At 52.7% G+C, this 23,906-nt stretch overlaps 3 protein-coding genes across 4 annotated transcripts in view; 1 reads left to right on the forward strand and 2 right to left on the reverse strand.

The window, feature by feature from the left end:
* The window catches only part of KIF2C (kinesin family member 2C), a 19,304-nt gene extending 8,340 nt beyond the window's left edge, over window positions 1–10,964 (reverse strand). Inside the window, exons 1-13 of one of the 2 annotated variants that reach the window (XM_083846877.1) lie at window positions 10,662–10,964; window positions 10,468–10,562; window positions 8,369–8,473; window positions 8,088–8,136; window positions 6,333–6,380; window positions 5,259–5,378; window positions 4,415–4,525; window positions 3,921–4,021; window positions 3,567–3,662; window positions 2,311–2,365; window positions 2,061–2,223; window positions 1,704–1,794; window positions 36–99 (exon numbers count right to left, since the gene is read on the reverse strand). In XM_083846877.1, the coding sequence (XP_083703003.1) occupies window positions 36–99; window positions 1,704–1,794; window positions 2,061–2,223; window positions 2,311–2,365; window positions 3,567–3,662; window positions 3,921–4,021; window positions 4,415–4,525; window positions 5,259–5,378; window positions 6,333–6,380; window positions 8,088–8,136; window positions 8,369–8,473; window positions 10,468–10,562; window positions 10,662–10,725 (1,162 nt within the window). In that variant the 5' untranslated portion in view covers window positions 10,726–10,964. The remainder of the gene's footprint in view (window positions 1–35; window positions 100–1,703; window positions 1,795–2,060; window positions 2,224–2,310; window positions 2,366–3,566; window positions 3,663–3,920; window positions 4,022–4,414; window positions 4,526–5,258; window positions 5,379–6,332; window positions 6,381–8,087; window positions 8,137–8,368; window positions 8,474–10,467; window positions 10,563–10,661) is intronic. The other variant, XM_083846878.1, reaches the window with a different exon arrangement.
* A 1,735-nt stretch (window positions 10,965–12,699) lies between these two features.
* RPS8 (ribosomal protein S8) lies at window positions 12,700–17,567 on the forward strand. The gene is made up of 6 exons (XM_083846895.1): window positions 12,700–12,753; window positions 13,487–13,593; window positions 13,964–14,063; window positions 15,445–15,620; window positions 16,571–16,700; window positions 17,410–17,567. The coding sequence occupies exons 1-6, from the start codon at window positions 12,750–12,752 to the stop codon at window positions 17,517–17,519; spliced, it is 627 nt and encodes a 208-aa protein (XP_083703021.1). The 5' UTR covers window positions 12,700–12,749; the 3' UTR covers window positions 17,520–17,567.
* Window positions 17,568–17,710: 143 nt separating this feature from the next.
* BEST4 (bestrophin 4) lies at window positions 17,711–23,819 on the reverse strand. The gene is made up of 9 exons (XM_083846896.1): window positions 22,463–23,819; window positions 22,247–22,341; window positions 21,709–21,942; window positions 21,183–21,337; window positions 21,014–21,091; window positions 20,623–20,775; window positions 20,311–20,391; window positions 19,790–19,944; window positions 17,711–19,609 (listed from the first exon to the last, which is right to left on the reverse strand). The coding sequence occupies exons 1-9, from the start codon at window positions 23,428–23,430 to the stop codon at window positions 19,195–19,197; spliced, it is 2,334 nt and encodes a 777-aa protein (XP_083703022.1). The 5' UTR covers window positions 23,431–23,819; the 3' UTR covers window positions 17,711–19,194.
* Window positions 23,820–23,906: the final 87 nt, after the last annotated feature.

Raw genomic sequence — 23,906 nt, forward strand, 5'->3', positions numbered from 1 at the left:
AAATTTGATTTTTCATATCTAAAGAATCAACTTACATGCAAAAGCATATATGCCCTTAGAGGCATTCTGTGCTCTCCCGGAGAAGTCTCCACCCATAGTCTGTGAAGAGAAAAGGCCGTCAAAAGTGAGATATGGCACGAGCAAGTCAGGCTACCTGATTTTAGTACTGAGAACATACTGGGAAGTTATCGTGTATATGATAACTGATGTCAGTGAGGTGATTACAACAGTACAATTAAAGTTAGTTTTCTACTTCCCTATCAGTTCAGAGAGGAGATTTGGATTATGCAAAGTGTCAGCTAAATGCCTGTAAGGCTCTGCAGTGATAACTACTTCACAGGAATTCAGTGCAGTTATTCCTCCTAGGGGAAATGCAAGTGCAACTGAATAGCCTCTGGCCAGAGCAAAGACTCATTTGTTTGGAAATAAGTTTAATACTGTTTTCACTGTGACTTTCAAAAACTCACGTGTGATATCAAAATGAATCGACCTTGTGCACCAAGCTTCTTCCTGTACCTTCTTTGACAGATACCTTTAATCCTCCCAGAATTTGTACTTGGTGCTATCTCAGTGAATTGCTTTACCATTTTTTACATGAAACTAAATCATTTAAAACACAACTCAATCCCACGATATATTCTCAATCTACCCGAGTTTAATATGCAGCATTCCAGTCTCAAGGTGCAGCTATTGACCTTGCACTACTTCTGTGCCCTAGGATCAAGAAGGGGAAGTAATTAAGAAATTTGAATGCCTCACAGCTGAATGATGCTCTGATGAGCAGGTTTGTGTGCACATTTTAGTGCAATGAAGATGCCTATATGCCTATATCCAAATCTCTACAGTGCTTCCTTTTGGGTTACTGGAGGAGATAAACAGTTGACTACATAATAGTGGCAGGAGAACCTAGCCTAAGCTTTGCCTCTAACACTTGAATGACAGCACCTGTCTTATTTAAGCTGGTTAGCTAGCCAACTCCAGTCCACATCACCTTGGTCTGACATAAAGGCTTCTTGCAGAGCAAGAAGACAATGGATTTGGCTCCACTATCATAGTGTAAAGGAAGAGAATTTCCATTTTCCTTCCCTTTAGTTTCTAGAAGAGGAAAAAGACAACCCAGTTGCTGAAAATTTAGAGCGTAACACCTCTTAGGCAGACAACAATCTCCAGTTCTCTTGAAACTGCAGGTGGTGGGCTGGAAGGGGTGCTTAGAAAGTGAACACAGTAATTTCCACCACTTCACAATACCAGATCATTTAAGTGTTCATGTGCAATAAGAAGCATTTTCTTACATAACCACTAAGGTCTTTGGAATGTCTCCAAACTCAAAATACAATACAGACAATAGCCTTTGTCTCACACGTACGCTAATAGCCCTACTTTGCAGAGTTGGGGCAGCAACAGCAGTTCAAGGCAAGTGATAGTTATGGCTCTGTCACTAACATGTCAGGATATCCTTGGTTCTGAGTCTTTAAAAATCAACTATGGGATAGTTTTAGCATGACTTTACTCACAACTTCAGAGGAAAACCACTAATACTTCTAACTACAGAAATACAGAAAAAGAGGATTAACAACTGAAACTGTTATCTTTTTAAGAAAATAAAGCAAGATTTGAGCTCCTTTTACAATCCTGTAACATCAAGGAACTTCAACATACTTTAGATAAAGCTAGAAAATTTGATACTTTGGAGAAAAACTTACATGTGTCTTGCCACTGCCTGTCTGGCCATATGCAAAACATGTCGCCTTTCCACCCTCAAAGATGGTCTGTACAAGAGGCCTAGCAGTGAACCTGGATATTCAGAAGGTAAAAGACAGTTAAGTTAAGCAGTTCACATCCTGCTTTAGCTTCTTTAGGAAAACTGATAATTTCCTAAGGATGTCCTTTTATTTGCAAGGCCACGCCAAAACTGAGCTTTGGACTTCTCAGTCCTTTGGTTTCCTCCAAAAAGGAATTTTCATATTTATTTCAGGTAGCAGTTTCTTCCAACTAGGCTGTCATCTAGCCATAGCTCAGTGCTATCTTGAAAATCATTCCAAATGAGAGGAAAGCATTACCTGTATACCATTTCATTAGAAGCCAGTTCATCAAATGAGAAGTCAAATCTGAATGCTTGGGTGTCAAGGTATTTTGTTAGATCCACTTTCTGCTTTGGCTCATGGACCAGCAGGACACATTTGCTTGGAACAGTAATCACATCACATTCCTTTTTGAGAAGTTCTGTTGATGGAAGAGACCCTCAGATTTAACATGAATAAACATAGTCAAACTGCTCCAAAGTCAGATCTGCTTTGTCAGAACACTCACCTTGTTTATTTAGAGGGCGCTTTCTGACACAGACACAAATCCTATGTTCTTCTATCTAAAAGAAAATTAGGAAAACAAGTAATAATTATTTCCTAATTACACCTACTGAGTATCCCAGAGAAAGGTTCCATGCTCCCTCACGTTGACTTTTCAACACACTGATGAGTTTCCTCTGGTACTGATCAGGAGGAGACCTGCTCATGGAGGAGTGTAAGTCTTAAAGTCCATTGAATGCACAAACAACACTATGAACAATTTACTTCTGGGTAGCATTCCCAACATATCACACAGAAATGCTCCTATGCTAAAGAAAGTGTCACAAATATTCTGCTTTAGGTTCAATAACGTGTTCAGTTCTTGGCCAGCTGTCCAGCAAGATCTGTGATCTTATTACCTCAACTAGGGTCAAATTCAGGTAAATTATTATTTTAATTTACCTCTGGAGGTTTTTTTGACCTGAAGTTCTTCACTGGTGCAGTAAGTTTAGCTATTTGTGCAGCACAGCTGCACATCAGTTGGGTTTAAAAAGTGCCTGTTCCATTGGTTGAAGCAGGTAGTAGATGACAAGCTCATCCCTGTCATGCAGCAACATTTATACAAACAGCTGACTCTCAGCTCTGTCGGATGCTGGTACACGAACTACCTCATGTTCTATGCTAGTCAGCAGCTACTCATGTTTGAACTTAAATGCTGTCATTTTTTCACTGACTATAGCAAGGCTTTTGCTAGACAAAGACTACTTGTTCTCAGGTATTAAACAATGCCACCTCCGTAATTGCTGAGGGTCTCTGCTGAACCTGCTTTTTGTAGTTTGACCTCTACTTTTGCTCTTTCACTTTTTGACCTACTCTAAAATTACTCAATATACAACTTACACATCTAACACTGTTACAGGGCACTAGTCTGTTTTAACTTATTTATACCTATACCTACAAACCAAACTGCTATGTAGTAGGCTCTGCCATTTACGAGCTCTGAAAACTACTGATGTTACACACAAAGCATTGCATGATAATTTTCAGAGTGCAAACTCTTCGCTAGTGCCATATGCAAAGTAATGCAAGGCAGCTTAGCCCTAAATAGGAGAGATAAGTGACCTTACATTTACCACTGGGTGCCCTCAGGATCACAATATGCTCAGAGGATTTCCCAAGAGCTGTGATGCACTAATTTGCTCATCTGCTAAAACCATCAGTACAAAATAAAGAAGTCGAAGTGTCTATGTGCTGCACTCAGCAGCCTCAGTATTTACTTACTGGGTCAGTTATAGATAATGGCTGGCAGTCTAAAGTTGCTCTGAATTCCTTGATCATCCGTGCAAACTCCCAGTTTGGACAACTGCTGTCATATTCCTGCGTGAGAAAACATAGGCATGAAGGTAATTAACCCATAACAGAAAAAAAGCCCCAGAGCACACCAAACACAACCAACTACATAGATAGAAAAAGTATTCACTCAAAGGCCACAAATTCAGAACATTCTGAAACTAGAATCAATCCATCCTTTGGCATAAACTTAAGAACAAAGTCTGTCCAAAATACATTTTGGTTTCAACTACCAGGTTGTACTACCTAATAGAATTTCCCCTTATTGGGGGTAGAGTACTCTACCTGTGCACGTTTCGTCCTGATTTCACTGATTTGAGCTCTCTTTTCTTCTCTCTTGTTTTTCATTTTCTCCATCTCTTTCACAATGTTAGATCTTCTCCGAACTAGATAAAATGAAAACACTTCCTTGGAATAAATTTTCACCTTATGTTTTAAACATGTTTTACAAAGCTGTCAAGGTTACTGACAGACTAGCCTAAGTGGTACAGGAAATAGTCATCTTCAGAAGAATGGTTGTTAATATTTCAGCACTTCCTTCCTGAAGCAGATCTACCTATCAGAAGCTGGTTAGCATGTCACACCATCACTAAGGGCAGCATTTCTGAGGAGATAACCACTCTTACAGAATGATGTATTTGTAATAAAAATACTTAAGATATTTAGTCTTGCTGCCAAAGCCACCCTTTCAAAGCATTAGTCTAGGACTACACAAAGAAGCAATCACAGTGATGCACTTCTGACTGGTGAGCCAGTTCTTACCCACCGCTCCCAGGTACCTGGGCTCGCTGAAGGGTTCATTCTAGCAGAAAGCAGATGATCCTCTGAATTTCCATTTGTCAATGGGGGTTCTGGAGCGCAGCTCAGCCTACTAGTCTTGGTTCGGCCAGCTGCAGAAAGAAGCCACACCAAAGACAATAACTGGAACCCAAAGATCAAGAACATTTTGTAATTTGCAAATCCTCACAGACCACAGCTATTCCTCAACTCCAATTCCGGATCAGGAGGGAGAACTTGCTAAAATATATGTGCAAATTTTTTTTAATCCTTCACCAATCAAACTTTTATTCAAAGCTACAAATCAGTGCCACACCAACTAGGCAAGAAGTTAATATCAAGCCTCTTATTTGAATGTCTTTGCAAAACTTAATATGCAAGGAATGCCCACAGCTATTCATGGGGTAGATCTGGTAAAGATAAAAAAACTACAGATCCATTATTCAGGCAGGCTAAAGTTCTTACTTTAGCCAACTGGTATAGGTAGAGCTACAACCAGTATAGCTGGAGCCTGCTGTCAGCACTATTAAGGCACTTTGCTTCCCACTCTAGCCCCGCAAATGCCACTTTATGCTGGTATGCAGATACCACATGCACCACAAGCACAGCTGCAGCTCTTGTTAACAAAGTACACCATCCTTCAACAACATAGTTTCCAAAGTCCTTTGAGAACCCCTTCAGGCAGAAGCCCTGGATGTTTACATAGTGGCAGAACTCTGCCTCTCTCATTTAATATATGAAGGGGTAGGGGTTGCTCTTCCTCCTAGATTTGCAGTTTACCTAATTAAATACATACAAAGCACGTTGCTTCTTATTAACAATTCTCTGGGTTCTTTTTCCACTCACCAGGAACTGACAAATTGTTTCTTGTTTGTGTAGAAGTGCAGGGATCCACCCCCATCTCATTTTCCTGCAGGCTGCACTGAGGTTCCGTGATGACAGACATCCTGGAACGGCCACGCATAGCTTCGGAAAAACGAATTCAAGTTCAGCATCATGCATCAGACACTCCGACATTTGCAAGTAATCATTTGCTCCAAGAAGTGCAGGTTGTGCTTAAAAGAACCATTTTCAGATCTCTGATGCATTACCAAAGCCTAGGATAAAGCACTGCTGGAAAGGTAGGTGGGTGAGAAGTGACCACTACAGAAAAGCACACAGTTCATTCCAGATTTGCAGCTTCAGTGAATTTCTTTCCAGATATCACTAAGGATTCAATAGTATGGCAGTTCTGGAACCTTGATACCTAGGAAGGAGGCAGTTACAACTCAGGGAACTGGGAAATCCTCTGAAGTCTCACACTCACAGGGCTACGAATTAACTGTGATGGTGACAGTATGAAAACCAAGGCTATACCACTAATTTTGCTATACAGAGTGGGTTATCTATCTAGGGAAGCTCTAAGGAAAAGTCAGGATAAAAATTTATTTCTTATGCCTTCCACATCCAAAGGGAAAACTGGTCATGAGCCAGATCATGCCCACCATTACAACATCCAAACACAGACGGTGTGTGTGGTGCATAGCTTGATGACACTAAATTCAGCTACAAGACAGACTACCTATAATTGCAACAGCAAATCTTCAAAAAGGGCCCTTCTGTAGGCAGTCTCCATTGCCTCATACCTAGTTACAGTTCTTTCACTGAGACAAATCACTCACCCAGGAAGCTTAGCAGGTGACAGGAACATACACCTCAATAGGTTTGTAAAGAAAGCAAGTCTGATATGAAAAAATAGAAGTGTGATATGAAAGCCAGAACTACTCTCACCTCCAGCAATTGCAAGAATTTATCCAGAATTAATCACTACGATTTGAAAGGAAGTTAGATTTGTTTCACATCAAGGGTGAATTTCAATTCTGGATCAAATTCCTCACAACTGTGCCCACAAAATTCAATGCTCATGTGTTAACTTTTTACCTGGATTCTTCTGCTCAGGTGCAGAGACATTAGGTGCCATTGACGCAACTTTAGGAAAAGAAAGAATCCATTTCATTATACACAGAGATGGTATTTCGTTCCTTTTGCCACACATGCCCAGACACCTGATCTCATCACAAACTCAGAAGCACTTTCTGCAAACAACAGTGCTCCTAGACAGGAATATTAACTGCAGGATTTGCTGCGTCTAGATGGGTTTGATTCAGATTGTTCTTGTGCACAAGGATATACAAAATCCTCTAAAGTTCTTACTGCTTCAGAGAACTTAGTATCTGTTTCTGAATTCATTCTGAAAGCACTGCTGCTGCTTTCCTTACTTTCCTGAGAGAGATGGAGACAGACGCCTCCTGATCTTCTTTAATTTGCTTTGCCTAAGAACTGAAACCTGAAGCCAACATTACCTTTTTGATTGGTGCAGCACAGAGTTTGCTACAGGACACATATAGCCCGTGAGTGTCAGGGAGTAACCGCAATAATAGATAATATCTGATGAATGCTGAAGTCACTGCTTCCCTCTTGTACTCTGAGCAAGTCTTCAGGGACAAGACCGCCAGTAGCAAAGGCAACAGGCATGTCAGATTTGCCATTAGATTCCGTACTTCAGGGAAGCAGCGACCTCTGTAAGGACATTTTTCCATCAGCCAATGACTGGATTAAAACACCTTTATTTTTCTATCTGGCTATCCAGCTCCATCAACCAGGTCTGTCTAGAGATAATCACAACTTTACCACATCATTTTTCTTGCCGATCCACAAAATCTGTGGAGAATTCTCTGCATTTGAAGAAGATCAGAAAAACTTTTGACATATTAAGCTTCTTGGACTGTTCCTGCCTCTCAGATACAAGGGGATTTGTAGATTTGTTGTCTTTTGATTCCAGTTTCCCTGTCTTGCAGCGCATACAACAAAAAAGGCCAGACAAATGCAACCATTCACAGCTCATGTAAAAGGGTAAGTTCTGTCCAGCTATGTACATTAAGAGTTATTAAATCTGCAACCCTTTGACCTCAACATCACTTGAGTACATTACAAATAGACCTTTAATGCTGTCACTTGCAACTCAAAAGCAAGAGTCAACTAAAAAGATAAAAAGGTTAAAAAAAACATGGGAGTTTCCTAATTCCCAGCACCTCAAGAAAAACAACTCCTTAGCAATCCCACACTTTCACATCTGTCTCCTCTTCTGGCTCTGCTCAAAACACTGTACTGACACTAAGTCACTGAGCTATGGCACACCAGCTTGCATTTTGGCTGCCTAGTCTGAAATGTGTCCAGGAATAAAGCTCATGTTATTGTCTACGGGGACTATTTGAAGAGGAGACATCCATTTGACACTGCTATTTCTTCCTTGCCCTTTCCATTCTCATTTTGACACCTTTTTGTCTTAATAACTGTCACTTACCTTTTGTTGTTTGTGGCATTTGCAAAATCCCATACAAAACTTTAAACCTCACTGCAGCAGGAACTTCCTAGTGACATTTAAAGCAGTGTCAAGGAATAACTACAGCAATACTGAAGAAAAGGGCAACGTGTCAACAAACCTGAGCTCACAGGAACAGAAGGACAATTTGTTGGCAGAAGTTCTGCACTCAGGACTCGAGAGTGTTGGTATGAACGGGTATGCTCTTTTTAGCATTGCCTGAACAAGCAGCGTTATGAGGCACTAAACTGGAATAACATGGCTACAATGGAGGGTCACCACTGTTTTGAAGAGGAAAGGAAATATTTTCTCACCTTCCCGTGGAGCAGGAATTTTTGAAAGGGTTGTTCTACGCTTCTGTTTCTGGAAAACAATGGGTGCTGTTAGTTATCACAGTAAGCCATGAATACCTAGCACAGCACTACAAAACAACGTTAATACAAGAAGGATTTCTGACTAAAGTCTAACAGTGAGACAGAACACAAAGCATGAGGTCTCTGACTTGTAAGGCTGACAGTATCATTTATAAAAAGATCTGGTCTAAAGCATGCTGCTGCTGACACGTTAGTACCTTTGGAGAGACTAAAACGCTTACCTGTACAGTTACATTCTCTTGCAAAGGGAGGTTCTCTTTCACATCTGCAGCATGTAGTTCCTCTGTTAACTCAGGATTTATTGTTATCACATCATCAATCTCAATCTGCAAGAGCAAAGGTAAAATATTGCTGCTACCACCTACAGCAGTTTTTTACATGTTGATTTTCAGTACAGGCAAACAAACCTGACTGACTGCTTGCCAAATATTAAGTTAAAGTAGCCTTCTAGCTTCAAGGTGCAAGGCAATAGTTCATATTCCATTTGAAGAGTCTCATATGTCCAATTGCACTAGAAGAAATGAGCAAGTTATGCCATTTACCCTCATCTGCCAAACACCGCGCAGCTCTGCAGGTGCCATAGAAGACTTCTGAGGAGATAGGCAAAGCACATTTGGCATCAACTGCTTTAATCTCTTACAGCTAATCTTAGTAAATCTCCATGACTTCTGTGCTAGGAGAGCATTAAGAGTTTACTGCGTGACTGCGCTTACTGAAATAAACTTCAGAGAGCTACTTAAACCTTGGAAACAAGGGATTCAGCATTTAATCCGAAAGTCAATTCACCTGCATTTTCTCCGGCAATTGCAAGTGATTTTACCTAGGACCAGCTGCCACCTCCTGCCTGACCTTCCAGTGAAGTCATAATCCTGCCTCCACAGCATTCCGCAGCACCCAGACGCAGGGCAGCGACCATGGGGCAGGCGGCCAAGGGCAGGCACGAGCACAAAAGGCACCACCTCGCTTGTTTCAGTTTTGCCAAACCTAACCCTGCAGAAGAGCTTGAAAGCACGTATATACAAAAATAACTCTGGTGTCACAGCAGCTTGCACTGGAATTCACCTAACGTCAAAGCAATAATACAAGCACCACTTGAGGAAGTTATCCAGTTCTCAATTAAATTTTAATTTACTTTGATAAAATAAGGGTTCATATAAAAAAGAGCAAAAACCAATCACACCCCTGGAGATACCATATTCTAACATAAGAGAAATAAACTTTAAGACTTGATTTATATAAAGTCTGTATGTATCTAATCAGAAAAATTAATTACCTCAGACGCAAGTGTATGTGGACAGTATCATAAACACTAGCAGCATGTAAGAACAGCCTCTTTGGAGACCCTGTAGTACCTACGTTCCCAGAGAAACTGCCAAGAACAGCGTGTTTGCTCATTCACCAAAGGAGAATTTAAGCATCAGGCTTTCAGTACAACCTCAATCACGCCAGGGAAACACGGTGGTTCCACCAGCAGGGTCCTACATGCCCTTTTCTCTACACTGAACTGGGACGTTTCGGACTAGCACTGGCCAAGAGCGATTCAAATCTAACAGTGCCGTTGTTACCTGGACTCTAGCCCAAAACCGTGGTTAGCTCCTTGTCTGTTCTGAGACATTGCTCTGCACAAGGTTCTCGTTGCAGAGAAAGAAAAGTCAGTAACCTTAAGGAGGAGATAGGGTTCCCTGAGAAGTAAGGCACAGGGGAATCAGAGAGCAGGGCACTAGAGATACAGCTGGAGGCCTCTCAGTACGTTGTGCCCCAGAGAAAGGGGGATGAAGCTGCATCACAGTTAAGACTTCAAGGGCTGTCTTGTGGAGGTTACAAATCCCTCCAGGTCCACCAGGGCTGGTGTTATAACACCAGGCTATAAACAATACACACCAAAGTATCAAACAATAACATGTTTATTGTACAGCTACAAAGTCTTCAGCAAAGCTCGAAGGGCATTGCCAGAGGCACCAAAAGCCAACAGATAACCACAGAGCTGGGAGAACCAGGGCTGTGGGGGCACTGAAAGCCACCCACCAGCAGCACGGTGAGCAGCCCCCGGTACCCTGCAAGGCCAGGAGCCCTCTTGGCGCTGCCCAGCTGCGGTCACAGCATCCCCACCTTTTGCGTACCTTACCTGGGGGTGTTTATTTACAGATAACCCCCAAAATCAGCACAGAGCAGCTGGGTTATCGGTAACAGCCTGGGAGAAGCGTTACACATCCGAGGGCAGGGACAGCACCGCAGGAGCCGGCTGCGGCTGAGACGCACGGGGACGTTTTTGAGGTAAAGAACGAGAAACCCCATGCAGCAACGCGGGGCCCGGCCTCACCTCCTTGCCCTTGACGGTGCCCCCCTCGGACCACTCCACCGACACCAGGGACCTCTCCACGTTCACCGTCCTCACCGTCGCCTTGTGGATCAGGCCTGGAAGAGAGCACGGTCACCCCCGTCACCCCCACGGTCACCCCCACGGTCACCCCCACGGTCACCCCCCTCACACCCCCCCGGTTACCCCCCCCGCACCGTTGCTGCGCTGGATGTTGACGACGCGGCCGGGGCAGACGTGCCGGTACAGCCGGGGGTCCATGGTGCTGGCGGTGAGGACAGCGAAAGGCAGGCCCGCCCAACCGCCGCCGATTTAAACGCCGCGCGCCCGGCGTGCCGCGGGGCCTACCGGGAGGCGGCGTGCCGCGGGACTACAATTCCCAGCGTGCTCCGCGCGCGGCAGGGCACGACGGGAGGTGTAGTTCGGAAGCGGCGGGTGGGGGCGTGGTCTGCGCGTGCGCAGTGAGCCCTCTGTAGCGCAGGGACATGAGCTGCGGTGGTGTAAGCGGAAGCGGAGCGACTTCGGGAAGCGAGAATAAGGGTACAATTGATTTGGGCGGATTGTTTTTGACCAAGTAAGGGCAGCTCTGCCGAAGCAGAGCCTCAAAAAATTCCACGACACTCGTGCTTGTTCCTCTCCACGGAAATCTTTAGTAAAAGGCGAAAGATTTATACGATCTGAAGAGAAACCAGAGTACAACTTCCAACCCCACCCGGCCCGGGCCCAGCGCCGCCCGCCGCCCCCCAGCTCACGGCGCCGCCCGCCCCGCCCCGCCTCCCCCCGGCCCCGCTCCCCCCATCCCCTCCCCGCCCCCCGGCCCCGCTCCCGGCCGGGAGCGGCCCTGCGGGAGCTGCGGAAACGGGACCGGAGCGGGCCGCGCCGCGCGTTGCACCATGGGTATGCAAATGAGCAGGGCCTGGGGGCGGGGCCGCGAGTGCCGGGTACCGCCAGCACGGCGCTGCCCGGGGGCGGTGCTGGGGGCTGGGGTGAGGGGCTGGGCGCACCGCGGTGAGGCACCAAGCTGGGGGGAAGCGAGAGGAAACTCTCAGTGATTTTCTTCAGGCAGGACCCTCTGCGGAGATATTTTATTCGTGGTTGCAATGGCGGGCGTCCTGCAGGGATGAGCGCACAGTAAAAGTTTACCGTAACCTCGTACTCCCCGTTACCCGACACCTGATTCCTCCCCTGTTTCCCCATGTGCTGAGCGCTACAGGTTCACAACCTACTCGACGCGCTTCTATACAATACATGTACAATCTTATTTGACCAACCGTTAATTTCTCCTTCTTTTCTTTTCTTTTCTTTTCTTTTCTTTTCTTTTCTTTTCTTTTCTTTTCTTTTCTTTTCTTTTCTTTTCTTTTCTTTTCTTTTCCCCTCTTCTCTCGTGACTAAAGGGCCCTTGATTTTTGTTTCTACTGATTTCACACTGCTCGTCCTGTTTTCCTCAGCCATCCTCCTCATTTTGGGACAGCAGGGCCTTCCCCTTATCCGCTTAGCATACTCCCAACTGCTATGCCCTACAGTCACTTTTGAATACGCCAGGTTAGGGGGATTTTCCACTGCAAAACCACCTTCTGTTGCAGACACACAGCTCTGCCTGTCACAGCAGCGTCGGTCTGACGGGGGGTAGGAAGGCTTTAGGGGGAGGTGTTGGAGGGCAGGAGGGCCCTGCAGAGGGACCTGGGCAGGTTGGGCAGGTGGGCGGAGGCCAAGGCGGCGGAGTTCAACACGACTTGGTGGTGCGCTTCCCTAAAAGTGCTGAAGAAAAACGTCATTTTGTCTGTTTTTGACCGAGTAAGGGCAGCTCTGCCGAAGCAGAGCCTCAAAAAATTCCACGACACTCGTGCTTGTTCCTCTCCACGGAAATCTTTAGTAAAAGGCGAAAGATTTATACGATCTGAAGAGAAACCAGAGTATAACTTCCGAACCCACCCGGCCCGGGCCCAGCGCCGCCCGCCACTCTCTAGCTCATGGCGATAAACCCCTCTCTCGTCTCCCCCCGTTCTCGCTCCCCCCACCCTTTCCCCACCTCTCAGCCCCGATCCCGGCCCCGAGCGACCCCGGGGAGCGGCGGAAACGACACCGGAGCCGGCAGAACCGGGCGGCGCCGCGCGGTGCACCATGGGTATGCAAATCAGCCCTCTGGCCTCCGCCGTCACCACCGCCGCGTCGCCTAGCAACAGCACACGGCCGCGGCGCGATGACGTCACTGCCTCTCGCGAGAGCTCGCTGCGCCAAACCGCCCCGTGAGCCTCCGCGCCGCCTCTTTGCGCCAGGGCCGCACCATGGGTGAGTGGGGCTGCCACCAGGCCCGGCCGCCATCCGCCGCCATCCGCCCGCCGCGCTGCCGCCGCCTGCCGCCGCCTGCCGCCATCCGTCCCGGGGGGCAGCCGGGGGTGCCGCCGGGCCCCGCTGACCGCCATCGGGGGCGGCTGCCGCAGCGCCGAGCGGCTGGCGGGGGGAGGAGGGAACGGAGGCCGGGCCCAACATGGCGGCGGGGGGGGGGGACGGGGAGGCTGCTGTAGGGGGCCCTGCGGATGAAGGGGGGGGGTGATGGGGGGGTTCGTTACCCTGGAGGCAGCGCCTTTTGGGGGCTCAGTTGGAGAAGGGAGGGTTGAGTGGGGGTGTACCCCATAGGGCCCGTCAGTCAGGTGGGGAGGGGATCCATTCCTAAGGAGCTGCAAGATCCAGCGCATAGCATAAGGTACGTGTTACAGGGGGCTTAGCAGCGTGAGGCGGGCCCTTCCCGTAGGGTATTGTAAGCTAATTCATGAGGTTGCTTCCTGCAGTGGGCTGGGGTGGTCCCTGCAGAGCTGCTGGAGGGAGGGAGGGAGGCTGCCTTCCCCAGATGTGCTCAGGGAGAGGAGGCTCTGAGTTTCAATGATGAAGCATCTCTAACTGCTGCATAAGGCTGAGTGCACTGTGCGGATACCAACCTTGGAGAGCTGAGGACTCAGACCCTCGCCCAGCCATGGCCAGGTGGGATCCATGCCGTCTTCTGACCGCGCTGCTCTCCATTCAGGTATCTCCAGGGACAACTGGCATAAGCGTCGCAAGACTGGGGGCAAGAGGAAGCCCTACCACAAGAAGAGGAAGTATGAGTTGGGGCGGCCGCCGGCCAACACTAAGGTGGGTGGCTTGGGGAGGATAGTCAGTGATTTTTTTCAAATTCGATTTGATGATTGTGTGCTTCCAGAGGCTTAAAAATACATTGTGAGTGATTAGATATCTGTCACTGCTTTTATAAAAGATGGCTTTTTTCTTTATGCCTGTGGGAAGCAGCGATAGGTTTTTGCAGTAAGAGGCAATTGGAGTGATGAAATTCTCACCTTAGGCGGATGCAACAGACCGTTTTGGTCGCTTTCTGCATCTGCCGATGCTGGGGTTTGTCATAGTTACACTGACCACATTGCCTTGGGTTCGGAGTTCGGCTGGGCTCCTATGTGCGTGCCGTGCAGCACGCCAGCGCCAACCTCACTGGGGTTTGTTTCCGATGTAGATCGGTCCGCGCCGAATTCACACAGTGAGGGTTCGTGGTGGCAACAAGAAATACCGTGCCCTTCGCCTGGATGTCGGCAACTTCTCCTGGGGATCCGAATGTAAGTACGTTATAACCCTGATGCGTTCAGAAACCTTCCACACGCGTTGATCTCCGATACAGCTACAGAGTAGAGGGGTGGTGCACAGCTTTCTAGGCTGATTTCGGACACACTGAACTTGGCAGAAGTGGACCTGAGGCTGGCTGCGTGGTGATGATAACTTTGACCTTACGTGGCCTTAGGAGACTTGAATGTCTGCTGGGCTCACAGTGATTGGAGTGTCATAGTTACCCTGAGAGACACGCTCGTATCGCCTCCCTGCTGGGCTTTGGGGGGCTTCAGAGGGGGGAAAATGCAAACTACCTGCAGGTTAGGTCTTCACAAATGCAACTCACGTGCTGCCCAGTTTATTGATGGACTTCTGCTAAGGGTTAGGTAGCCCTGTCCAAGAGAGAAGGCTGAGGATTTTCCAGCAAAAGAGGGGCCCGTGGCAGCGTTACATGAGCACGCGCTTTTTAATTCCTCCTGCTTAGCTAAGCAGAAGTGGGCAGCACAGAAACGAGAGGGCAGCCTGCAGTAATTCCGCTGAACGAGGTGGGTTTTGTCCTAGGAATTACAAAAACCATTCGGCTTGAGCTCAGGCCCAGTCGCTGTTACCCTGTGTGATGATAAAGCCAGCGGTAAGGGTTTCAGTGAGCGGCGTGGCACGAGGCAGAAGACACGTGCTTTCTTCTCACTGACAGCAGCGTTGTCCCAGCTGGAAGAGTGCTGTCATTCGTAGGCAGTAACAGAGAAGTGAAGGGACTGAGCACACGTTGCAGGACAAGTATGAGGTACACGAGTAAAGAGAAGAAAACCCCTCTTACACCCGGCCTTGGCGCACAGTGAGGGCTGTGTCTGCAGGGCTGGCAACTGCTCAACGCTCAAATCTAGTAGCTGATACCGGATGCTTCAGGTGGGCCGTGGAGGGTGAAAACATCGGCGTCCTCTCTGCTCATCACCCCTCGTCCTATGGAAGTGGTTTCTATTAGGTGTTGCAGAGCAATCCTGCTCAACAAGGCTTACTCCAGTAATTCTAGGAACTATATTCAGGATTGAGCCCTGTGTATGTTGTTAGTTGGCATCTGCTGAGGTATCCTCGGGCCCAGAAATGTAGCTTTCAACATTATTCAGTTATCTTGGAGATGAGTTTCAGCAAGGCCACGGTTTTTCATCTAGGTTGAATCTTTTCCCCAGGTACAGGCTTCTGTCCTGGCAGCAGAAAGTTGGACTGATGAAAACTAGCTGCATCGTTCATTTAAATTTAAAGTCAGTGCCGGGGAAGCTGGAGGACTGATCGGGTGACGAGTGAGGTGATTTTAGGGTACGTGTGGGGTGCTGCGGACTGTGTCCTCAGTAGTCTGATCCCTGGGGGTTTGAATTCGTACCCTTCTTTTGAAAGGCTGCACCCGCAAGACCAGGATCATCGATGTTGTCTACAACGCTTCCAACAACGAACTGGTGCGGACAAAGACCCTGGTGAAGAACTGCATCGTTCTCGTCGACAGCACCCCGTACCGGCAGTGGTATGAAGCCCACTATGCCTTGCCCCTTGGACGCAAGAAGGGCGCCAAACTGGTACGTGTGGTGTTGGGTGGGTTCCTCCCGGCCGGGGGTCACTGTGACTCCTGGGAAGAGGAGAGGCTGCCCTGCCGGAGGCAGCTCGTCGTGGGCGAACAGCGCCTGCCGAGATCGGCTGGGTGCCCGTCGGCGGTAGCGTGGGTCGCACAGGCTGCCCTCCCAGGAGGAGTCGGGCTCTGTTCGGGTGCGCGGGGTCCTCTCCGAGGCATTGCACAGGGGCCTGCCTGTAGATGTCTTCTAATGATGATACTTCTGTCCAGTTCTGCTGCTGAAGGAAGGGCGATGACACCTTGTGATGCTGAGGAAGGCTTTGCAGGCAGGCCCTTGTGCTGGGGCAGCGCTGTCCTCCGATGAGAAGTTCGTGGATTGATGACTAAACTTTGCTTAAAGCATCTTCATCCAGACTCATCACCTCTAATTTTAAGATGCAAACCCCAGATTAAGTTATTTAAACACCAGTGTGTAGCATTCAGCTTGGGGTTGTCTCCTTGCCTTACAAAATAAAGCGCTTGCGAGCTGATCACCGTGAAGTTCAGAAGCGTGGGGAGAGCTCGGAACCTGTTTGCCAGGACTTGTGCCACGCCCGAGCGCTCTCATGTCTGGAGAAGAGACAAGTGCTCGCTTTTTTTTTTGAGGAGGGGTAATTCATTAGGGAAAGCTTTGCAGCCACGTCTGTCTAGAGCGTGTTTCCTGAGGGCGCTGTGCTGCGCTGTCATCGGTGACTCCGGTCAGCAGTGCTGGGTTTGTCGGCCTCAGAAGTGAAAAGCAGCACCCGGTTCTGTTAGGTTGAGGCGTTTGTAGCTCTGGAAGATGTGACTTGGGAAACACAAAACAGTGCTGGGTTCTCTTTGATGCTAGTGGGGACCTGCTCTTGCAGGAGGTGGCTGTATGCTTATCTGTGCCTTCACTTAATGCTAACCTTGTTTTTACCTACGGTCTCGTTTTAGACTCCTGAAGAGGAGGAAATTCTGAACAAGAAGCGCTCAAAGAAGATCCAGAAAAAATACGATGAGCGAAAGAAGAATGCCAAGATAGCAAGCATCCTCGAGGAGCAGTTCCAGCAAGGAAAGCTGCTCGGTGAGTCCCGGGGGGCCGTGGTGTGGGTGGGTGTAAGGGAGTCAGGGCGTAAGCAGGTTCCAGAGCAGGTTCCCTTCTTGTTCTTGGGACCATTTCCCCACGAGCTGCGATAAAGCTAACTGAGATGAAAGCAGTGGGGGTGTTTTCCCGATCTGTTTGCACAAGGATTCTCTGAGTGTAGGGGAACTCTTCTTTTACCTTCTCTGGGGATAGCCCAGGCCTGGCAGGAGCAGGAGATCTCTTTCTGTAGCTTGAATTGCTTCATGTCCCAGCTAGCAATCGATCATTCCTGGTTGGCATTTGAAATAAGTGACGGGACGTGAGACTTGCAAATGAGCAGACATCTGTGGGTGTGCTGCGTGTCAGAAACAGCCCGGCCGTGCACGCAGACAGCTGTTGCCGGTTCTGGTGTGAATAGTTCCGTGCTCCGAAGTCTTCTGGTGATGAGACCTTTGTCCAGTTCTGCTACTGAATTTGAGCGATGACAGTTTGGAGATCTGAAGAGGACTTCATTATGGGCGCAGCCCGGCAGAGCAGGTTGCAGAGCAAGGTCTCTTGGGGGAGGAATTAGGGCAGCACACAAGCTCGTGTCTGTTAGCGAGCCTTGCTCGTTCGTGCTTCTGCAGGGACTGCAGGCAGTGTTTCCTGCCACGTGTACGTACCGGGGTAGGGAATTTATTTAATTAAACTGAGTGACTTCTCCTTGCAGCTTGCATTGCCTCCAGACCTGGACAGTGTGGCCGAGCTGATGGCTATGTGTTGGAAGGCAAGGAGCTAGAGTTCTACTTGAGGAAGATCAAGGCCAGAAAAGGCAAATGAAAACAAACTGTTCATCTGAGAGAACCAATAAACAAAACCTGTAACAAATGGGTAGCGTGCTTAATTGTCTCTGCAGGGCGGAGGGGGCTTGTGTAGCACCCCCAAAATGCGAAAGCAAGAAGGATCTGCTGGAATCCACTGGGTGCTTTTGTGTCTTCGGGCAAACCGTGCACCTGCTCGCTCCTGACTAAAACGTCTCACGGGGCGCTGGGACGGTGACCTGGTGGAACAGACGGGCGGGGAAAAGGCTGCCGGAGGAAGGTGCGGATGCCCGCCCCTGTTGGAGCTCTGGGAGCTGACGGGGTTCCCCGTGCACGCTCACCTCGGGGTCCCCTGCCTTGTCTCAAACCCGCCGAATGCGGCTGCACTGCTAAGTGACTGGCTGGTCTCTCCCTGACCTCCTCGGTCTCATCCCAGTGCCAGAGAAATCCCCTCTAGCAGAAGGGCCGGGCTCTCCCCGTGGCCTGCCCCTTTCGAAAGCTGGGTACAAGTTCCAGCTTTCCGCCCTGTTGCCTGCGGGATTGGAAAACCGGTGAACGGCACGAGCCTTTCCAGATGTTTTGGGGCGTTCGATGATGAACAACTTTAAATAAATAAATGTAGCACCTGGTTCTGGAGTGCGTGCCTGCCGCGTGCGTGCCCTGCCTGCCCAACCCCACATCTGCCCTGGTGGGAGCGCGGCACCGCTGCCTCGGCCCGGCACTGTGCCCGCAGGGTGGAACCAGGCGCTCTTGGAGTCTCGAGGTGGGACCTGGCCGGGCGTGATGACGTTTGCACAAGCACATTCCTTCTCCATAGCGATCTCGGGTAAACTTTCCCTGCTTTCTAGCAACGCCTGTTTCCAGAGAGGCAGGGCGGACGCGATAAAGGGCGTTTGGGAGGGATGTGTCACGGCTGCTTCCTCCGGGTTTGTTTCTTCTCCCTGCTCGCCCTCTGCGGAGAGCAAACAGGATTCAGGGTGTTCCTGGGGGACTTTGTACGGAGGGAGAAACTGAGACAATTGCCATGTTAGGGTAAGGGCAGGGGCTGTAAACCCCTGACGAGCAGGATTATGCCTAATTCATCAGTGCACGCTGCTAATAAATTGTGTTGGTGTCATTGCTCCGAAACGCGGCAGCCAAGGGCAAGGGCCCGTGGGAATGAAGCCGGCACTGTCACCGTGCCGTAGGTGTGACATGGGAATGGGATCGGGTGGCAGCTGGCCAGGGGCGTGTGTGCCCTTTTGCTTTACAGCATCTGGCTCTGTCGCTGGGTCTAACACCCCGCGACAGTCCCCGGTGCCAGCCCAGGGGATGGGATCCACCCTCTTCGCACCGCCAAGAATGAACCTGAAAGCTGGCGCTGGCAGCAGCTTTATTGATACTGGGGGGCCATCAGCACGGCGCCGAATGCCCTTGTCCTGTCCCTTGCTCGGTGTCTGGGCTGTCCCCTGTCCCCTCTGTTGGCCCTTGGTAGCAGGGAGCGAGCGTGGCCGTACCAATGAGTGGCATCGCCACGCACGCGAGCTGAATCCTGCAATTTTGGGGCTAGCAGCTAGCTTTGAATGCTGCGTGCCCAACCCCGAAACCACCAGGACCTCCCCACCAACCTGGCACAGGGCTGGGTGGAGAAAAACCGTGCAGGGGGGCACAAGGGGGTGTCTGGGGACAGGGTTGGGGGTGCCGTCGGGGCACCCTCAGGGCTCCCAGCCCCCTGGGCGCTCAGCCCCGACGCTCTCGCTGGACGGAGCCTTCACCAGGACCAGCGGCAGCTCCTTCCTCCGCATTTCGGTGGCCTTCAGCAACCGGGGTCCCCCCAGGGGACCACCTGGTGTGGGGGGCTCGCTGCCCCGGCTCTCATCCTCCGTCTCCTCCTCCTCGATGCGATCCACCGCCTCAGGGTCCTCGGGGCGGCCGGGGTGCGGGGAGGGGAAGGCTCCGTCCCCCCGGGGACGCCGCAGGTGGGGGGTGGCTCGGCCGCCCCGGCCGAAATTTTTGATGCTGATGGCGGGGGAGGCGGCGGCGAGGAAGCGGCCGAGCAGGGGCGTCTGGATGCGCGGCATGCTCGGCGAGACCTCCACCGGCTGGCTCTGCTCCGCGTCTTCGCACATGCTGGGGGAGCACGGCAGGGTGGTGGGGACGGCCACACGTCCCCAAGGTCCCCCTGACGGCCTGGGGACACCCAGCCCTGCACAGGGCCATGCCGGGACGGTGGCACCCAGGGCACACAGTGCAGGCAGGGACCCCCCCCCAGGTCTCCAGCTGGGGCTCCTGGCTGCGCCGTGCACTCACCGCATGTCGAAGGTGGAGCCCAGGAAGGAGGGCTTCAGGGTCTCGGCGGCGGTGGCCATGGTGTAGGGGGGCTGAGCCGTGGACTCGTTCCAGTACTTGTCCTTGGCGGCTGGCGGCAGGTTCTGGTACATGTCATCCACCGAGAGCAGGGACACCTGGGGACGGACGTGAGGACCCGGTGTCTGCAGGTCCTGCTGCCAGCACCAGCCCTGCAGGGGTTGGAAGGAGCCAGGGAGGCTCTGGGTGCATCCCCTGGCTGCATTTGGGGTTTTCCTCTTTTAAATGCTTTCCTGGGTGGTGGGGACGAGCAGCGGTGCCAGGCTGCTGAGTGTCCCTAGGGGGTTGCTGACCCTGCCAGGGGGAGTAGATACACGGGTGGACAGGGGACGGAGGGACAAGGTGCAGCCCTGCACCTAGATGGGAATCTCTTTTGGACAAAGACAAAGCAGGGCTGAAGGGGCGACAGTCCCCATTGCCACGTTGCGGGGACGTCCCGATGCCCGCCCAACACAACACCCCACCTGCAGATTCCTGTCTATCAGCTTGTTGGTCTCAAAGTCATCGTCGTCTTCCCCGAACGGGTTAATGATCTGCTCGGCAACCTGCGGAGGGAGGGGGCAGGGGACACGGGGTCGGGGACGGGGACACCCTCCTGGGACACCTTCCCGTCGGGCCACCCACGGGGCACCTGAAACGGGCAGTGCCCTGCAGTGAGCAGCCTCCCTCCCCCTGGTGCCCTGCCGCGACATGTCCCCGAGGGCCACCAGCCGTGACGTGGCCGGTGCCAAGCCCTGGGCCAGGGACCCCCGGGCACCCCCCCGGCCGTGTCTCACCTTCAGCCAGCCGGCGTAGAAGAAGAACTGCAGGAGGGTGGAGAGGGGCACGTACATGTCCAGGTCCCCCTCCTGCCCCGGCTCCAGCGGCTCCAGGAACTGCCGCCCGATGAGGCAGAAGGCGAAGAAGGAGTACACGGCGATGGTGACCACCTGCGGGGAGCACGGGGACAGTGGTGGCAGCGAGGGGGGACGTGAAGCTGCCAGAGGCTTTGCTGCTCGATGATGCCCTCAGGTGCTCCGGGCTAAAGCCCGAAGCCCACCCGAGGGGCGATCCCCCCCCCCGTGCCACGCTCCCCATCCACCCTGTGCTCCCGCGCATCGCTGTGCGCCGGCGGCACCGGGCGCACGGTGGGAACAAGTCACTTTTACCGGGGGTCCGGTCACCTACCTGCGTGTACACCAGCGGGATGCTGATCCAGTCGTAGTGGAACAGCATGCTGCACTTGGCCCGGTACGCGTTCAGCTCCTGGCAGGGAGGAAAAGGACGCGTTTTGCCCGGGTCCCGTCCCCCCCCAGCCCCGCGGTGCCGTGCCCCCCACGCGCCCGGCACCACTCACGTCCATCAGCAGGCGCAGGGCCACGTCGTCGCGGATGCGGCCGTCCCGCCTGGCCTGCGCCGCCAGGTTGGTGAACCACACGCAGGGCACCCAGTACTTGTTGAAGTCCGAGTGCAGGCTCTCGAACTTCTTGCGCTCGTCCTGCGTCATGAAGCCTGCGGCGGGGCGGGGGGGGGTGGGGGGCGAGCGGCAGGGGCTCAGCGCCGCGGACCCCCGGCGGTGGGGGAAAGGGAGTTTTTGGGGACCCTCCCCAGGAGGAACGTGGGGTTTTCCAGGGTCTGGGGGGGGGCAGAGGGGGACATGGGTTTCTTTAGGGACACATGCAGTGTCCGTGCAAGGAAATAACCCCTCCACATCGGGGCAGGATGCCGCCTCACGTGTGGGTCAGGGGTGCTTGCAGGGGGACCCAGGGGCTCCCCACTGCCACCCCTTAGCCCACCCCGGGGTGACAGGGACACTGCTGAGCTTCCCAGCTCTCTCGCCCCATATTTCAAGCCATTCCCCCCCCAGGCTTTGCCCCCCTCACCCGCTTCCACCACGTGGTCCATGGTGGGGAAGCGCTTGAGCACCCTGGTGCTGACGGAGCGCAGGATGAGGACGGCCGAGAGGTTGGCATAGCGGATGAGGGTGCGCCGCAGGATCCGACCCCTCTCGTCCTTGCCGTGGACGTTGCTGGAGATGACGCACATGAGCTGGTCGGGCAGGGGGATGCTGGTGTACTGCGCCCACCACCGGTTCACGATCAGGGTGACGTAAAAACCTGCATGGAGACGGCGCAGGGGGCTCTGAGAGGTGACGAGCCCACACCAGGGGGACCTGCCGGCTCTGCAGGGGTGACAGGTCGGGGGATAAAGAGCACGTTGTCCTTCCCCTTGGACTGCTCTCCCCAGGGATGGAGGTGGGGACATCCCCGGCTCTTCCCTGGCTCTGGAGAAGGGCCAAGGAGCTGTGCTCGGTGGCTTTGGGAGCTGAGTGCCATCCGGCCCCAGGCAACAGGGCAGTTTTGGCTCAGGGGCAGGATGGGGCATCCCCAAGCCGCGGGGGAGCAGGAGAGGGACCCGTACCTAGGACGAAGGACATGGGGATGAGGTCCGTGGAGCGGTTGCAGTACTGAGCCACTTTGGTGTAGAGACGCTTCTGCTCCTCGGTCAGCAGCCGCCTGCAGCGGGCACGCAGCGAGGTCAGGGGCGAGCTGCCTCAGACCCCCCCCCCCCCCAAAAAAAAAAGCCATCCCCTGGGTCCCCTTCTCCTTGCGGGGTCCCAGCCGCTCCCCTACTCACCGGTAGACGACGCTGAGCAGCGCGTACAGCACCACGAAGACGATGAACTCCTTGTACAGCAGCTTGTAGATGCTGCCCTTCCAGCGGAAGAGCAGCTTGGAGAAGCCCCCGAAACGGGAGTCGGCGACTTTGAGTGTGTAGGAGACGGTCATGGTGGCACGGATGACGATCTCACTGCCGGGGGAGAAGCGGGGTACACGCTGCCTGGCCGGGACGCGTGCTCGCTGCCACGCCAAGCACCGGTGCCCATGGGCCGGCTCGCCCCACGCCCTCCCCACGCTGCTCTGCACGTCCCTAGCAGCACCTGGTGCCTTCCCCCCCCCTAAATACCCCGGTGTGAACCCGTCGGCCGAGCCCTCCGCGTGATGGATTGGAGCTGTCACGGGCAGGGAACAGGGGATTACGGGACGGTCACACCTCCCTGCCACCGGAGATTTCGGTGGGAGCTGCTGGCGTTGGACCTGGGGATGCAGAGGAGCCAGCGGGGTGGTTTGGGCCATTCCCCTAGCGGGCTGAATTTGGGCTCCATGAGGAGGAGAGGAAAGGACGGGGGTTGTCACCGCTCCTGGCAGCCCTGGGAATGTGACCCCGGGGTGAGCTGGCTCGGGGGGGCTGCGGGATGTTTCTGGGGTGCCCGTGGGTAGCACGCCCCTCGTTGCCACATCCTGGGGCCAGCCCCGGGCTGCCTGCTCGTGCTCTGCGGCAGTTCCCGGTCCCTCTGTGTCCCCAGGGGGGCTGGGGGGCAGCACGAGCTGCAGGGTGGGCAGCAGAGCTGGGGCACGCCGGGGTCCCCTGGGTGTCCCTTGGCTGCAGCACCTGGCGGGGGTGGTGGAGGCTTGGGGACGTCTGGCACGGGGCCACTTTCTCAGGGAGGGCGCTGGGAGGGCGAATGCCCCAGCGGGACGTGAAGCAGTGGGAAACATCCGTGAGGAGCAGCGGGACACGCAGCGAAACCACCCTGTCCTCATCCCCAGCCCGTGCTGGTGCTTGCACCCTCCAGCCCAAGGCAGCCCGAGGCAGGAGCGAGCACCACCGCCACGGGCTGCGAGGCTGCGCCGGGCAGGAAACGCCGCTTCCTTTGCCGGTCATAGCGCCGCGTCCCGCCCTGCCCGGCTCCCTTCCTGCCGGGCACGGGGCCCGGCACAGCCTGCCACAGCTCCGACCCACGGAGCTGGGGGCTTCCAGCTTGGGAAATGCCCTCGGCGCGTCCCCTGACGCCCCTGGTCCATCTCCTGCTGGAGAAAGCGGCGTGGGTATGGGGCACGAGGCCGTCTGCATCCCTGCAGGCACCCATGGGTGGATGCGACCCACGGGGCTGTGCAGGGAGATAATTTACAGCACCCCCAGCCCGTCCTGCCCTGGCTGGTGAGCACGGTGCCCGTGGCAGGCTGGCAGCTTCCTTCATGGGCTGTAAATCACGGGCTGCAGCTCGCTCAGCCCCGAG

This window comes from Anser anser, assembly GCF_964211835.1.
Source record: "Anser anser genome assembly, chromosome: 8".
Taxonomy (NCBI): Eukaryota; Metazoa; Chordata; class Aves; order Anseriformes; family Anatidae; genus Anser; species Anser anser.